Genomic DNA, 15,065 nt, shown 5'->3' on the forward strand with positions numbered 1-15,065 from the left:
TTAATATTATATGGAGTTCACTTCCTCAATTCTTTTATTCATTTGATCTTCAACACACTGTTGGAATATTTTACTGTATTGGGAGTAGGGCAGATGACGAGCTTTCTTCTACAAATATTATATACCACAGTGACTATGCTGTGTACACAAAAATGTATTTAATGGAATGTTGGGTTCCTCATATGTGGTAGATCCAGGAACAAGATAATGTTCTTGCAATTTCAGCCATTATTAAAGCGTGAAGTGCATCGAGAAGCAGACTCCTCCTTGTAGTCTAGGCATTAAGCGCAAGTATTCACCTCACTTATATTACAAGAACTTGTACGTGTATGCAAACTCTGTTTGTGGGTGTCTGCACAAATATCTATCATGTGGTGTCTCTTTTTTATTTCCCACCTCTTTTTAATCAAATTACTTTCAGTCTCTTCAGCTTTTCCTTTTTGTTATATAAAAGTACACTTGAATGCAACGATGTATAGACAGCTTACAAGTTCATAAATAAATTCAAAATTTACCTTAAATAAGGTCTTTCTACTTGTGGAAATATCTGCCTTGGTAACTTACAGTGTTTGTGGAAATTGGTACTAGGCTTTTGTGATTATTGACATTCTCTACCTCTGCAAGGACTTTAATATCATTAAAGTGATATTTAATATTATATATTTATTATATTTGGCCACCGCTTTATCCTTATTTTAGATTTTGGATGATGATGGACTTGCTGCCCCTGGAGAAATCATTAGGCCGCATGATGTCTATATTTATAAGCAGTCGCCAAGTGATACGAAGAATACAGTTAATGAGCCAGTACCAGATAGGTATATATATATTTCCTGCTAAATGTGTAGGCCATGTGTTTATATGGATTATAGGTCTTACCTTAATTACCATGTGCAGTTTTTATAAAGATAGTTGGCAAACATATAAGGGTCCTGAAGGGGAAACTGCTGTGGTGGATAGAGTAGCTCTTTCAACAGATAGGAATGCCAACTTAAGTATCACATTTATGATACGGCATACTCGTAGGCCTGAGGTAACTGATTTCTCTCTCAGTTTTGTTATATTAATAATACACTCTCAACGTAACATGGTGTTGTAAGTATATTTATATATTATATCTGTCAGGTTGGTGACAAATTTAGTAGCCGACATGGCCAGAAAGGTGTTTGTGGTACCATTGTTCAACAGGAAGATTTTCCTTTCTCTGAACGTGGGATCTGCCCTGATTTGATCATGAACCCTCATGGATTTCCAAGGTAGATTTTATATGAATGAATCATCAAAAGGGGTTTCTTATGATCTTTTATTTCTGAGGTAGATTTTATATGAATGAATCATGAAAAGTGGTTTCTTATGATCTTTGGTTTCTGAATTTGTTTCGTTTATATCTATATTACTTGCACGCAGGTCACCATCAAGGTGATGACTTGACAGCTCACTTTTTAGTGGTAGTATTAGGCAATAGATACACAATAATGAATAATCGTAGCGACACATTATATTACAGGCCGGCCTTGCAATTCTTTTAAGAAAATATTGTTATTATTTTTTGGTATATTTTAATGGCTAGTTTTTCTGTTAATACTGGTGTAATCTTTCACTGATTTTCCTTATCAAAATGGTCTGTATGTATTAGTCGGATGACTGTTGGTAAGATGATAGAGCTTCTTGGGGGCAAAGCGGGAGTTTCATGTGGCAGGTTTCATTATGGCAGTGCATTTGGGGAACCTAGTGGTCATGCAGACAAAGTTGAAACAATAAGGTGCGTTTTTCAAAATGGATTAATTTGTTTCACATATTTATGTTTCTAATTGATCTTGTTTATGGCAGTGAAACCCTTGTAAAGCATGGCTTCAGCTATACTGGCAAAGATTTCATTTATTCAGGTTTTTACTTCAATTTATGAATCTTAATACATTACCTTGATGAACTTACTTAATTTGGTTCTTTAGTTTTTTAATTAAACTTTGCTAAGTTGAATTAGATTACAGGAAACCGAAGGATGCTAGTTTTTTTCTATTATTTTTGAGTTGATGTTTCTGAATTTTCGTCATCGAGTCAAATTTGGTTCTGAGTTATATTTATCAAGTACCATGCTGTTATTGCAAGAAATTGGGTTTTATAACTCTGTCTTTGTCACAAGCAAAACAGAAATATATGCTCATTGTATGGGCTAGTGCTTCCTTGCAGATGGTGCCTATAGCTTTTATTTCATGGACAATATTCCATGCATGGAGTCTCTGTTCCCAAAATAACATGACTGAGTTCGTTGCATAAAATTCATTTTGACCAGCTCTTTCTTTTGTTCAGGTATCACAGGTATGCCGCTACAAGCATATATCTTCATGGGGCCAATTTACTATCAGAAGTTGAAACACATGGTATGTCCGGAGTTCTTCTAATCTTGTAACTAACTTCTCTCAATTCTTTTGTAATTATTAGGGTACCTTTCATTGTGCACGATCTGTGTCTGTGATTGTGGGTTTTGATTTCCTCTTTGTAAGATAAAACCTGTCTTAATTAGTGCACATAGATGATTTTGCATACAGCCATTGTCGATATACGTTGTGCACAGTGCTAGTTATGAGGTAGAAGTTGCAGTGTAAAGAATTTTTAAGGTCGCTTTGCAACAGCCAGATAAAGTAACTTCAATGTAATACATGTATGATGTATATCCTTTTATGACAGAAGTCATAAACTTCCTCTTAATAAATAAGTAATCATACTCGTTTACTATACCAAAACCAATTTCAGAAAAATGTGAAATGATTTATGAACAAAGTGCATCCTCTAAAGAGTGGACTTTTTTTTCTAGTTTCAACAATGAGAGATGTATATATTAGTATCATTCAGTTTTGAAATGATTTAATTAGTATATGTATCATTCATTAAGAACCAAGGTTTTATGGAGGTAAGTATGTTCATTGTTGCTCCCTCTTGTGTGTACTATAGGTTTGACTTTATGCACACATCTAAATTGCTTTAAAAGTATATATCAATGTTAATACATCTATTTTTTTTGAAATAAATCATAGTTGCTAATATTTGATTCCGAAAAAGAAAATTCAGGAAATGTGAAATATCATAAATTTTAGAGTACCTTGAGAAAAGTGCAAAAGTCAATTGACCTTTAAATATGTCAGATTGTAATTGTACCTTCTCTTTTCTGAATTCCTAACTGTAATGTGATGAAGAGGCTAAAGAATGCAACAATATTAGCATTTAATTGATAGGTAATATAAGTTGTTGAGGCATAAAATGTGATTACCAACATAGTTTTCTCACTATACATGGCTGTATCCAGTATCAGTTATTTTTTTGTTTAGGTGTATATCCGGCGAAATTTGACGCCTTTGATATGAGCAATTACCTATGTGCCTGTGTATTGTATCAGGTCTTGGATAAAATGCATGCTCGAGGTAGCGGGCCAAAGGTCATGATGACTCGACAGCCTACTGAAGGGAGAAGTCGAAATGGAGGTGCATATTTTTATTAATAATCATGATCTCTTTACCCCGTTTGTTCTGGAACTGATTTGGAGGTGTTGCAGGACTACGTGTGGGAGAAATGGAACGTGATTGTTTGATTGCATACGGTGCTAGTATGTTGATTTATGAGCGCTTGATGATATCCAGTGATCCTTTTGAGGTCCAGGTATGTTGTAATGCAGATATGTGGTCTATATCATACCAATATATACATGTTCCTCCTGGTGGCGTAATTCCATCAATAGATAGGGAACACAAGTTATATCACTGTGTAGTTAGAAGAAACCTATTATGTGAGTTATACATCTTGGTGAGGTATTATGGAGAAATTAGCAAAAGTACTACTCTTTTTTTGTTTTATTAAGAAGAGTTGCAATTGCATGTTATTGCATTTTTGGTTGATTCTGGTTGCAAAGTTGTAATTAGTAAAAAAGTTTCCAGAAGGCCTATTAGTGCAAAACACCCCCCCCCCCCCCCCCCCCCCCCCCCCCCGTATATTTGTAATATTTTTCTTGGAAAAACGTAATATTTAAAACCTCTTAATTATTAGAGTTCAAGTGTTTTAAGGAAGTGTTAACACATTTATTATGTTGTAAATAATAAAAATATTTATGAAGTGGTTTTAAATTAAAGACATTTAGGACATCATAACCAATATACTCCCTGTCCCATAATTTTAGTCTCATTTGACTTTTTAAAAGACAAATTAATAAATTTTAACTAATGAATTGAATATAACATATAACTAATTTATATATCACTAAAGGTTTTGAGTAATCTACTTTAAGAATCAGTTTATAAATCATTAAACTAATAAATGAAAACCTTTTAATGACTAGTTGAATAGGTCAATTTGACTTAAAAAAGTTAAACATAGACAAAAATTTTAGGACGGAGGTAGTAGTATATTCTTTTAGTCTTGAAATATGCCATACTATTTTTTTTCCTAGAATCAAATAATAATAATAATAATAATAATATAGGGGATTATTATTTTCATATATTTTTTCATAAATATTTTATAATATGATTTTTCAGTTAATGTAGAGAATCTAGTTCTCAAGAATTGATTAATATTTGGGTCAAACATTTATTTTTTCGTTTATTATCTTTATATGAAAATTGGTTAAAAAAAATTCATCTCTTTAATATTTATAATAATACATATATATCTTTTCTTTTAAACAAGAAATACATCAAAAAGTGACTTTATGAAAAAAAATTCTCATAGAAAATTACTGAAATGTAAATTGTGTAAATTACACGAAAAATTGTGTTTTGAATAGCATGCCTTGTAAATTCACTTTGGGTTGCCTGGTGTTTGCAGTTTCCTATTTTCTCCTGTTGTGTTTATATTGGTAATGGTCAATTGCAGAAACTTAAGTACTTACACGCCCATGCCTCTAATAAGGCTTGAATGCTAAGGATATAGCAACCATGTATGCAACAGGTTTGCAGGAAGTGTGGTTTGCTGGGATATTACAACTATAAGCTGAAAGCAGCAATATGCTCCACATGCAAGGACGGGGAAAAAATTTCCACTCTAAAACTTCCATATGCATGCAAGCTTTTGTTCCAGGTTAGTGCAGTGTTTCTTTCAATTTTAAGCTGAGGAATACTTGGACAATTTTCTTAATATATGCGAGACATTGGAACTTGGTATAATGACAAGCATAAAATAAAAAAGATGATTACTTCAGCTAGATATTTTCTAATCTTTAAGAGTTTCTGCCACCTCTTACAAAAAGAACCTAGTTTGAACGGTGTGGTCCAGGCCCAGGATCTATAGCTTCAGTTATCAAAGTAAACATTCTAATTATGTGTTGTTGAGTGTTGGACTCCATGGTTTGGTTTTGTTTGACATTAATAGCCTTTGTTTACTTCCTAAGCGTGTGCCTAAACTTGCCTACTAATTTTTTCTTACATATAGGTTGATCTTAACTGTTAAAATATAAGTACCTTATTTGTTGGCCACAATGGTAAAGATTGATGACCTGTGATAAGGCATCTTTTGAAGAACTTTGCTTTGAGCGCAGAAGTGAATAAGTTGAACCGTTAATCACACTTTTAAAATATTTGTCAATGTGATTCCTTTTTCATATGTTAAGTGTAGCTAATTTGTTATAATTCTAAAGAGTTCCTCTGTATCTCAACCTACCAGGAATTACAATCTATGAATATTGTTCCCCGCTTACAGTTGACGGAGGCTTGATCAGTATACCTGACTTCAATGCTTTGAAGAAGACAAGGTACTGTGTTCTGGTATACTTAGTGAACCCAAATCATATATGTTAACACTTTAAAGTTTAGTAGATAAAAGAAGTTTCTATGAACTGCAAAATTGTAGTCTATACCTTTATTGTTATGTTACTTGCTTCCAAACTGAACCTCTAATGTTGTGTTTGGTTTGGGTGCATGGAATGGAAAGAGTGAAAATCAAAGGAAATAATAGAGGGTAGGAGGGAGGACTTCGGAAAAAAAAATTGTACGATGAGATTTGGGTAGAAAATAGGTATGATAAAGAATGGAGCATTCCTTCACAAAGTGGAGGGTTTGAGCTCTAGTTAAGGGTGACAGGAATGGAATGGTGGATGGAATGAAATTATCAAACATTCAACTGAATTATAGTTCAAAATTTTATTTCATTCTTCGTTCACTCCAACCAAACACAACGTAAGTGTATTTATGCTAATTAAAAAAAAGGCCCCTCTCTGATTGACTACAACTTTTGAAATACAATCTGCAAAATGTATTGAGGTTTTAGACTATACCAACCATGTTCCTCAAAAGAGTTCTGTATCTATTGAAAGATGATGATGTAACCCACTTTGATCGGTAAGAGCCGAAAGTGGAAAGAAGTGTCAAGTCTTATGAAAGCATTGGTCATTCTATGAGTTTTAAGCAGTCATGTCCTTTCTTTGGGATGAAACCTTAGAAGCAGGGGTGCGGCACCCACCGCTATTGCACATCGGATATATTTGGGGTGTAGGTATTAGGGGTGGCAATTTTGGGTAATGGAATGGGTTCGTGTCAGGTTTGTTTACGGTCTTGTTTTTGGGTCAACTGGAATCCGAAACGGACTGAAAATTTCAAGCCAAACCCGAACTGTTATGTACCTGGTCAACCTGAAAACCACCCGCTTGGACCCAAAATTTCTTATAAATTAATTTACTTGTGTATAATATAATAAAGAATATGAAATGGTAACTTAATTAGTTGATACGTGAATAAAATTATTTAGTTGATATATAAATTAACCACAGATGAATTCAGTTGTGTAATATAAGTTTATATAATATGCATATATCATAAAAATTTTCGGATTCGTCAGCCCGAACCCATCTCGATTTATTGCAAACTAAAACCATTAAATCATGAATACCAATATCTCCAATTTTCTTGAAACAAGGTATTAATCCATGACATGGTATCAATCTGAAAATTTTCGGGTTCGGGCTGACGAATTCGAACCCATCTCGATTTATTGGTATTCAATAAATCATGGTTAATTTTCGGGTTCGGGCTGGCGAATCCGAAAATTTTGTGCAAACCTTTTCTTGAAACAAGGTATTAATCCATGACATGGCATGAAAATGTTGTTTTAACCACTAGCGTGTCTGTTTGGCCGACATGGTTTGCATTTTTTTTTTTTGCAGAAAATTATAGCATTATACCTGTAGACAGCCATTCACTGTTTCAGTAACCTGTAAAGATGACATCCTACTGCAACCTTCTGTAAAAATTAAAGTCGCACCATAGAAGATGCTCTGCACTGTGGAGTTCAAGTAAAAATATTAGGGGTGCCCTCTCCAGAATGCAGTAATTCAGAGGGTTAAGTGTATATGTCTGGAATTTTGCTGTGGGCAGTTGAATACAATTTTTTTTACCAGAGACGAAGATTTCATTGAGGTGATAACAGATGTGTAGGCGTTTTTTGCTGTAATCCGCAGTTATGTTTAAAAAACCGAAATCTTGTTATAGTGGTCGAATCTTTCATCCAGTTGTGGTAGTGATGAACATTTGGTTCAGATATATTTGGCTAATAATTTTATCGAAAATTATAGTTAGAGCGCCATTATGATATGGTTTATTATTAAATGATTTAGTCGGATTTTTGTTCATACCTATTAATAAAGTTGAACGAATTTTGAATTGGAAATATTCTTTTACCTCAGATTTCAATTCGTGAATGTTCTCTTACGTGTTGCTTAAATCTAATGCAGCCCTTGTGTCTGTTTTGGATTGTTAGAAGCTGCTTTAACTAGAAAGAATGTGCTGGTGGATAAATTGGGGGAGTAATTCGATAATTCTATAGGTGAGAGTTTACATTATCGTAATACATATTTCACCAATCACTAGAAGAAATTTTATATATTTTTGAAACTTAATGGTCTGGCACATTACTTTCTATTCTGTCGTTCTGTGCAGAATACATCAAGAATGGGGCTTTTGTACAATACATAAGGAAGATAATGCATGTCCTGTACACGCATTTGTGAACACGAATTTGAAGGAAAAGATTAGAAAACTGTCAAAATTATATCTAATTGAGCGAAAATTATGTAACGATAGAAGTAGATGTTCATGCAACTGCAAGGATGAACATGCATTGTAATCAATCAAGCATGTTATAGATATATTTCTTGGTTTGGCATGATCATAGAAATCACGCATGCTTCTTCTTGTTAAGTTTCCCTTCAAAATTACAGACATATTTTTTTGGTCACTCATTCTTGTGAAAAAACTTGACTCCGAGTTGATATCTGGATATAAAAAACCAAACCAAACATACTCAGTATATTCCGCTTTGAGCAGGGTCTGAGGAGGGTAAGATGTACGCATATCATGTCCCTACCCTTAAAGTTGAGATTTGGTTTTCGTGAAGAACTCCGGCTTAGTGCACAAGAAATAATATTGTGTGTGATATAATAGTAATATAATACCTTAGCCCATGGTCTTATTCACATGAGACTCACCGAAACAGTTCTGTTTGCCGATAATGAGTGATAATGATCTGAAACAGAGATATCACACTGGATAAAAACTGCCATTGCACACTTTATTGAATTGACCTGATTTCTTGTGTAATTCATCCATGTTGATTCTCTCTTATCTATGTTGCATTGCTGTCAAAGCAACAACCGTTAATACACTACCCGCCACTAACCGCCACCCATCCAACGAAGCCTATTTCTTTCTTTCCCCCACCCCATGTAATACCATTGTAGAGTGTAGACTATGTTGACACGAATTTAGACAACCCTACCACAAGAATACGGTTGCCAAGCCAAAAAATCATCAAGAAACCGTGTGAAACCTTGTCAAATCCTTCGACGAACCAACATCCGTGATGATCCATTGATGAACCTGGGAACTTTGTCGTATTACCTGGGTTTGGAAGTTAAGCAAGAAATGGGAGGATCGCCATCCCATATTGGCAGCAGTTGCCCACTTTCTAATGTCTGTATTTCTTGATTCAAACAATCTAGTCAAATTTTTCTGGATACAAACTGTTCCACGGACTCAACCGACCGGTGTGATTTTGTTTACATGACGGACTGGTGTGGTTGAACAAGAAGAAGCCCGTATGAATCATTTTTAATGCAATTGTACCGAGCCATATCCCTCAACCGTTACTAGTAAATCCGATCTCTACCTCATCTCCAAGCCTCTCTCCTCTGGATATAAAAAACTATTAACATGAAACTCATGTAAATCAGGGTATTTTATCCGTAATTCTTAAATTAAACCACTTCATCTTGACTGCTGATCGACAACACATAAGTTGAACTAATTTCAATATCTTGAAACTCATTATCTGTAGAAGCTAAGTATTGTGAACTTTAAAAATGGTTCAACAAATCTTTATTTCTCAATGGATATAAAATATACCTCACAAGTCACACCTTATTGTCATCGAGCAATCTAGTACTAATTATATCAATAATCAATAATATTTGAAACTACATGATCCTTATTTACAATAACTATGTCAAAGTCATAATTTTCGATATTGTATAAATTAACAGGTAACTCGAGTTAATTTAGGTCTTGTTTGTCACGATCAGTATAATAACCAATAATTTGATGGCATACCTTGATCTATTGAGTGAGGTTATGTTTTCGTGAATAAGATGTCTCTTAAGAACTTTCTCTGACATATTTTTTAATATTTTCGTTCATATTTTCCTCTATCATCATATCATCTTCACCTAGTTGAGTAGATACAAAATTTTCACAACTTAATGTTTCACTTCCTTCTTCAACCTCATTCGTACATTATATTATCCTGTTTTGATAAGAATATTTATTCAACATATTATTTTTACGTACGTAATACTCAACCATGTCATCCTCCTACTTGCATTTGTAAACTTCCTGATTGCAACTTTGTTCAAGATAAGTGAAAAAGCCGTCATTATCGCATCCGACATCGCCTCTAACTCCGGACATGTTTTTTCATTTTTGTATTTCGATTATATTGATGAGAATTCCACCAATAAAAATTCATATTACTAAATTTATTAAAAAAGTATTTGACTCCTAAAAATTTAAGAAGATTTATAATTTTGAAGTACCTTTCTACTTTCGCAACTAATTCGAGAAATTTTCAATTTCAAGGTATCATCAAAGACCGAAAGACCATATTTTTTGTTTTTTTTCCAATATCTACTAACAGAATTCTGATTGTGAGATTCTGTACGGATTATCATGCATATAAATTATATTTTCCGTAGGATGACTGAAACCATCATATTTGTTGAGGCAAAATCTTTTAATTTTGTCAGTTTTAATCGTTTTCTCCTTCATATATTGTTAGAATATTAGTATAAACTCACCAATATTGTGAAAAACTTCAAACCGGCTTTCGATGATGCCTCCAGCAATTATACCAGACTATTAATTTATGTAGTACAGAGCTAAGATAAAAAAAGTCAGTCATAAAAAAATTATTCAATTACATTAACACGAATTTGAACAATACAAATTTGAAATTCACTAGAAAAGATAAAAAAATTTCAAAATTTTTAATTAATTGAAAATTTCAAGAATACATATGATAATTGTATATATAGGGATATAAAACCCTAAAGTATAATAACAATAAAAATCCTAATTATCATTATCTAATAATTTGAGTAGCATGATCATGCATATACATGAATGAACATGCCCCGTAAATCTCCTATAATTACAAGGCATGTTATTGACTTATTGGTATATTTCTTTGTTTTTTGAGGATCATGCATGTATGCTCCTTTTTCTATCCTTCGTGACTCCAGTTTACTTTTTCGCAGGGGTGAGCATTCGGTTAACCGAAACCGAAACAAGCAGAAATCACCTACCGAAAACCGAACCGAATTTTTTTCGGTTTGTAACTGAAACCGAAATTATTATTTTGGTTATTACCGAAAACCAATATTAATAACCAAAATTTAGACCAATATTTAATACATTTGAGAGTTGCTTTGTTCAATGGCAAAACTCTGAGCATACAATCTAAAACAATACAAATGCAAAATCCACATAATAGAAACTTAAAAAACAAAACACAGTAATGGTAAACAATGATCAAATTGCGAGTAAATCTTGAGTTTGGGCTTGAATAAGTGTGTGTATTAAGTCGTTAGATTCTCAAAAACTCTAGAAAGAAAATAGATTCAAGAGCAATATAGTATTATAATCAAATATCTACACACTTGTACTGGAAATAACTAACATATATTATTAAAACTAATAAAATATTATTAAATATTAAAAATTCGGTTAATCATTTGGTTTTCGGTTAACCGCGGTTAAAAATCGAATAACCGAAATTTAAAATTTTCGCTACCATAAACCGAACCGAAATTTGTAGTTTGGTTAACCGAACCGAAAATCGATTATTCGGTACGATTTTCAGTTAACTGAACCAAATGCTCACTCCTACTTTTTCGTACATATCTTTTTATTGTTCAATTTCTCTTCAAAATCAAGAGCCTCTTATTCTACATCAGAAGATCATGTGTGAAAAATTTATTCGAAAGAGAATATAATGATGAAAGGAGCTTAGTATATTATGGATGGTTCAAGGAAGAGGGGTTTTATGAAGAAAATTGTAACGCCTGTAATATTTGACTTATATATATTACAGTATTCCATTTTGGTGATATATAAATTTTCGTGTCTTAATTGCTAAATTATGTGAATTCGACTTATTTATCGTTACGTGACTTCCGGATATCATTAGAATGTACTTGTATGATTTTTGGCGAATAAATTTCGCTATGCGATTAAATGATATTACCAGTTGCGACGGTTTTGACTTAATAATAATAAATGTGATCGTTGTCGCTACCCGATTTAATAATAATAGAGATTTAAATGATTTAGTGACATTTGATAAATTGCGAGTGGCCGACAGATTTTAACTTGTAAAATAGCGATTTGATATATATATATATTTCTCTCATGATTTTACGTGCATTATATTCGTGCTTTTATATTTTTGTGTGATGTGAATATTAGAGCTCTACTTGTAGTAATTCTTTTTAAATCCATTCCTTGTCCGAAATTTTTGAAAACTATTTTATTAAATTTCTAAAATCTCATATTATTTGTGATATTAATTTCATGATTTATATATTTACACTTTATTTATTAAAACTCTCTCTTTAAATACTTTTAATAATTATTAAATGTCTAGTCTACCCTTGCATGCATTTTACACTATAACTAGCAAGAAGGATAGATTTGTCATTTCTACTGTTAGGAATCAATAATTTTGATGATAACATAAACACTCTGTAACATGTTTTGTTTAGAATCTTTATCAAAATTTCAGTTGTAATTGTTATATTTCTTGTCCTTGAGAATTATCAACGGATGGATAGAATAGGATGGCTAATTGTAAATATTCAATGCCATGTAATTTTATCTAAGTGAAGGATATTCAACTGATGAGATGTAACTATTCAACTGATGAAAACTGGATCATGTTTCAACTGATGAAAACCAAGCATTCAACTGAAGACAAAGTGTTCAACTGATGATGCTAAGGAATTCAACTGATGAGACTGGAACAGCTTTCAACTGATGAAGTCTGTAATTCGTTCAACTGATGAAGGTACTTTCAACTGATGAAGCAAAGAGCAGTTGAAAGTGACTAGAACTTAAGTCTGACAAATCACATGGATCGAATTACACTAAAATAGACATGGAAGCCTGATTAGGACAATAAAGAAGAACCAGAAACATTCTTATCTCATGCAATGCAATCTGGATCAAATCAAGATGATGGTCAAAGATGAAGACAACACAGAAAGTATGCATAAGACAAAGATGTGCAACATAGTTTAGATTAGAGTGCATAATTTGTATTCTAGTTAAAAAGCTTTGTAAAACTTGGAGTATATAACCAAGTTAGTAGCATCAGTTGAATGTGTTCGAATACTTGAGAGAAAATCTGAGAGTTAGAAACTATTCAAGTGATGAACTTGCAGCTGTGCGAATTGTAATCAATCCACAGATTCTTCAACATAAAATCTCACGGGTGGATCATTCAATCCACCCGTATTTTTTATACTTGGTGTTTTTCTGTTTTATTGTTTTAAATGTTCTTGTTCTTGAATCTTTTAATTTGTAAAAGATTGTATTCAACCCCCCCTTCTACAATCTTTCTCATAGTTGGTGTAAAATAACAATTGGTATCAGATCGAGGTTCCCAACAAACAGGGAAAAAGATCAACACTGCTAGAGAAAGATGGGAAAGAAGGATGCTGGAGTGAAGATTCCTGTTCTTGATAAAGACAACTACTTTCATTGGAAAGTAAGAATGCATTTGCATTTGTTGTCTATTGATGAAAGTTATGTGAACTGCATTGAGAAAGGACCTCATGTCCCCATGAAGGTCTGTACCAGTATTGGAGCTGATGGTGAAGACATGGTAGGCAAGATGATTCCAAAATCTATCCATGAATATTCTCAAGAAGACACTGAAGAAGTGCACAAGGATAAGAAAACCATGAACCTTCTGTTTAATGGTTTGGATCAAGAAATGATTGATAGTGTTATCAGCTGCACAAGTGCCAAAGAAGTTTGGGACACCATCAGGACCATCTGTGAAGGGAATGAGCAAGTAAGAGAAAACAAAATGCAGTTGCTGATTCAACAATATGAGTCATTCCATTTCAAGGCTGGTGAAAGCTTGAGTGACACATTTAACAGATTTCAAAAACTGAAAAATGGTCTAAAACTCTTTGGAAAAATTTACCAAGTAAAAGATTCAAATCTGAAATTCATAAGAGCTCTTCCTAGTGAATGGAAACCCATGATAGTCTCTCTCAGAAACACTCAAGAATTCAAAGACTACACTCTTGAGAGACTGTATGGAACTTTGAAGACTTATGAGCTTGAAATGGAATGAAGAGATAGAAAAGAGCCAAAAGAAAGGGTATTCATTTGTGGCTCTAGTTGCATCTCTTGATGATACTGTCAAGGATAAGGGAAAATCTCAAGTTGAAGAAACTGAGAAGTTGGTCAAAGAAGAGAGCTCAGAATCAAGCAAAGGAAAAGGAAAAGGAAAAGATGCAACTGATTCTGGTGAAGAAAGTGATGGGATTGATGAGCACTTGGCCTTCCTGTCAAGAAGATTCTCCAAATTGAAATTCAAGTAGAATTTTAACCCTGCAAAATCATATAAAGGCAATCCCAAGTCTGACAGAAGCATGGTGGATAGATCCAAATTCAAGTGCTTCAACTGTGGGAATGCAGGTCACTTTGCAAATGAATGCAGAAAGCCTAAAGCTAAGAAGAGGTCCAGTGAAAACAAGGACTACAAAAAGAAATATTATGAACTCCTCAAGCAAAAAGAAAGAGCATTCATTACAAAGGATGATTGGGCAGCTGGAGATGATTCTGATGAAGAGGAGGAGTTTGTCAATCTTGCTCTAATGGCCAACTCCACATCAAGAAGAAAACACTGGAAGCAGTAGTCAGGTATTTACTACAAACTTAGTTGAGTTAACTAAAGATGAATGCAATGCTACTATTAATGAAATGTCTACTGAATTATATCATTTGCATGTCTCTTTAAAGTCTCTTACTAAGGAAAATAGTAGGATTAAGGAAGGCAACACCTTCCTTAGTGATAGGAACAGTGCTCTAAAAACTCAATTTATTGAGTTTGAGAAACTGAAAATTGAGTGTCAGAGAGCCAAAGATGATCTTTTGGTTGTTCTGAAAAGAGAAGAGATCATAAGAAAACAGCTTGATAAGGAACAAGAAATAATTGCCAGATGGAAATCTGGAAGAAATGTTTCAGCTAATATTATCAACATGCAAGGTAGAGAAACCTTTGTTGAGAATGAATGGAAAAGAGACAAGAAAGTTCTTGAGATCTCAGAGGCCAGTTCAAGTGATGAAAATACTGATGATGATCATCAGTTGAAACCCAAAGCTTCAACTGATGAAAGTCATCAGTTGAATAAAAATTCATCAGTTGACAGGAAAGGTCTCAAGAAACTTAACAAGAAATATGGTCCTGTTAAGAAGAACTTTGTAAAAGGTGATAATAACTCTTCTGAGACTAGTGAGAGT

At 33.3% G+C, this 15,065-nt stretch overlaps 1 protein-coding gene across 5 annotated transcripts in view; it reads left to right on the plus strand.

The window, feature by feature from the left end:
* The window catches only part of LOC108227863 (DNA-directed RNA polymerase III subunit 2), an 80,883-nt gene that overhangs the window by 16,041 nt on the left and 49,777 nt on the right, over nt 1-15,065 (plus strand). Inside the window, exons 29-40 of one of the 5 annotated variants that reach the window (XR_001808121.2) lie at nt 700-818; nt 898-1,033; nt 1,126-1,256; nt 1,637-1,762; nt 1,831-1,886; nt 2,311-2,381; nt 3,395-3,479; nt 3,551-3,654; nt 4,939-5,067; nt 5,650-5,737; nt 7,712-7,803; nt 7,917-8,219. Coding sequence is in view for 3 of the 5 variants with exons in the window: in XM_064079597.1 (XP_063935667.1) it covers nt 700-818; nt 898-1,033; nt 1,126-1,256; nt 1,637-1,762; nt 1,831-1,886; nt 2,311-2,381; nt 3,395-3,479; nt 3,551-3,654; nt 4,939-5,067; nt 5,650-5,700 (1,008 nt within the window). In the remaining 2 variants the exon portion in view is untranslated. Of the gene's footprint in view, nt 1-699; nt 819-897; nt 1,034-1,125; nt 1,257-1,636; nt 1,763-1,830; nt 1,887-2,310; nt 2,382-3,394; nt 3,480-3,550; nt 3,655-4,938; nt 5,068-5,649; nt 5,738-7,144; nt 7,285-7,711; nt 7,804-7,916; nt 8,220-15,065 lie in introns of those variants that run through there. The other 4 variants (XR_001808123.2, XM_064079597.1, XM_017403228.2 and 1 more) reach the window with 4 other exon arrangements.

This window comes from Daucus carota, chromosome 6 (assembly GCF_001625215.2).
Source record: "Daucus carota subsp. sativus chromosome 6, DH1 v3.0, whole genome shotgun sequence".
Lineage (NCBI taxonomy): Eukaryota > Viridiplantae > Streptophyta > Magnoliopsida > Apiales > Apiaceae > Daucus > Daucus carota.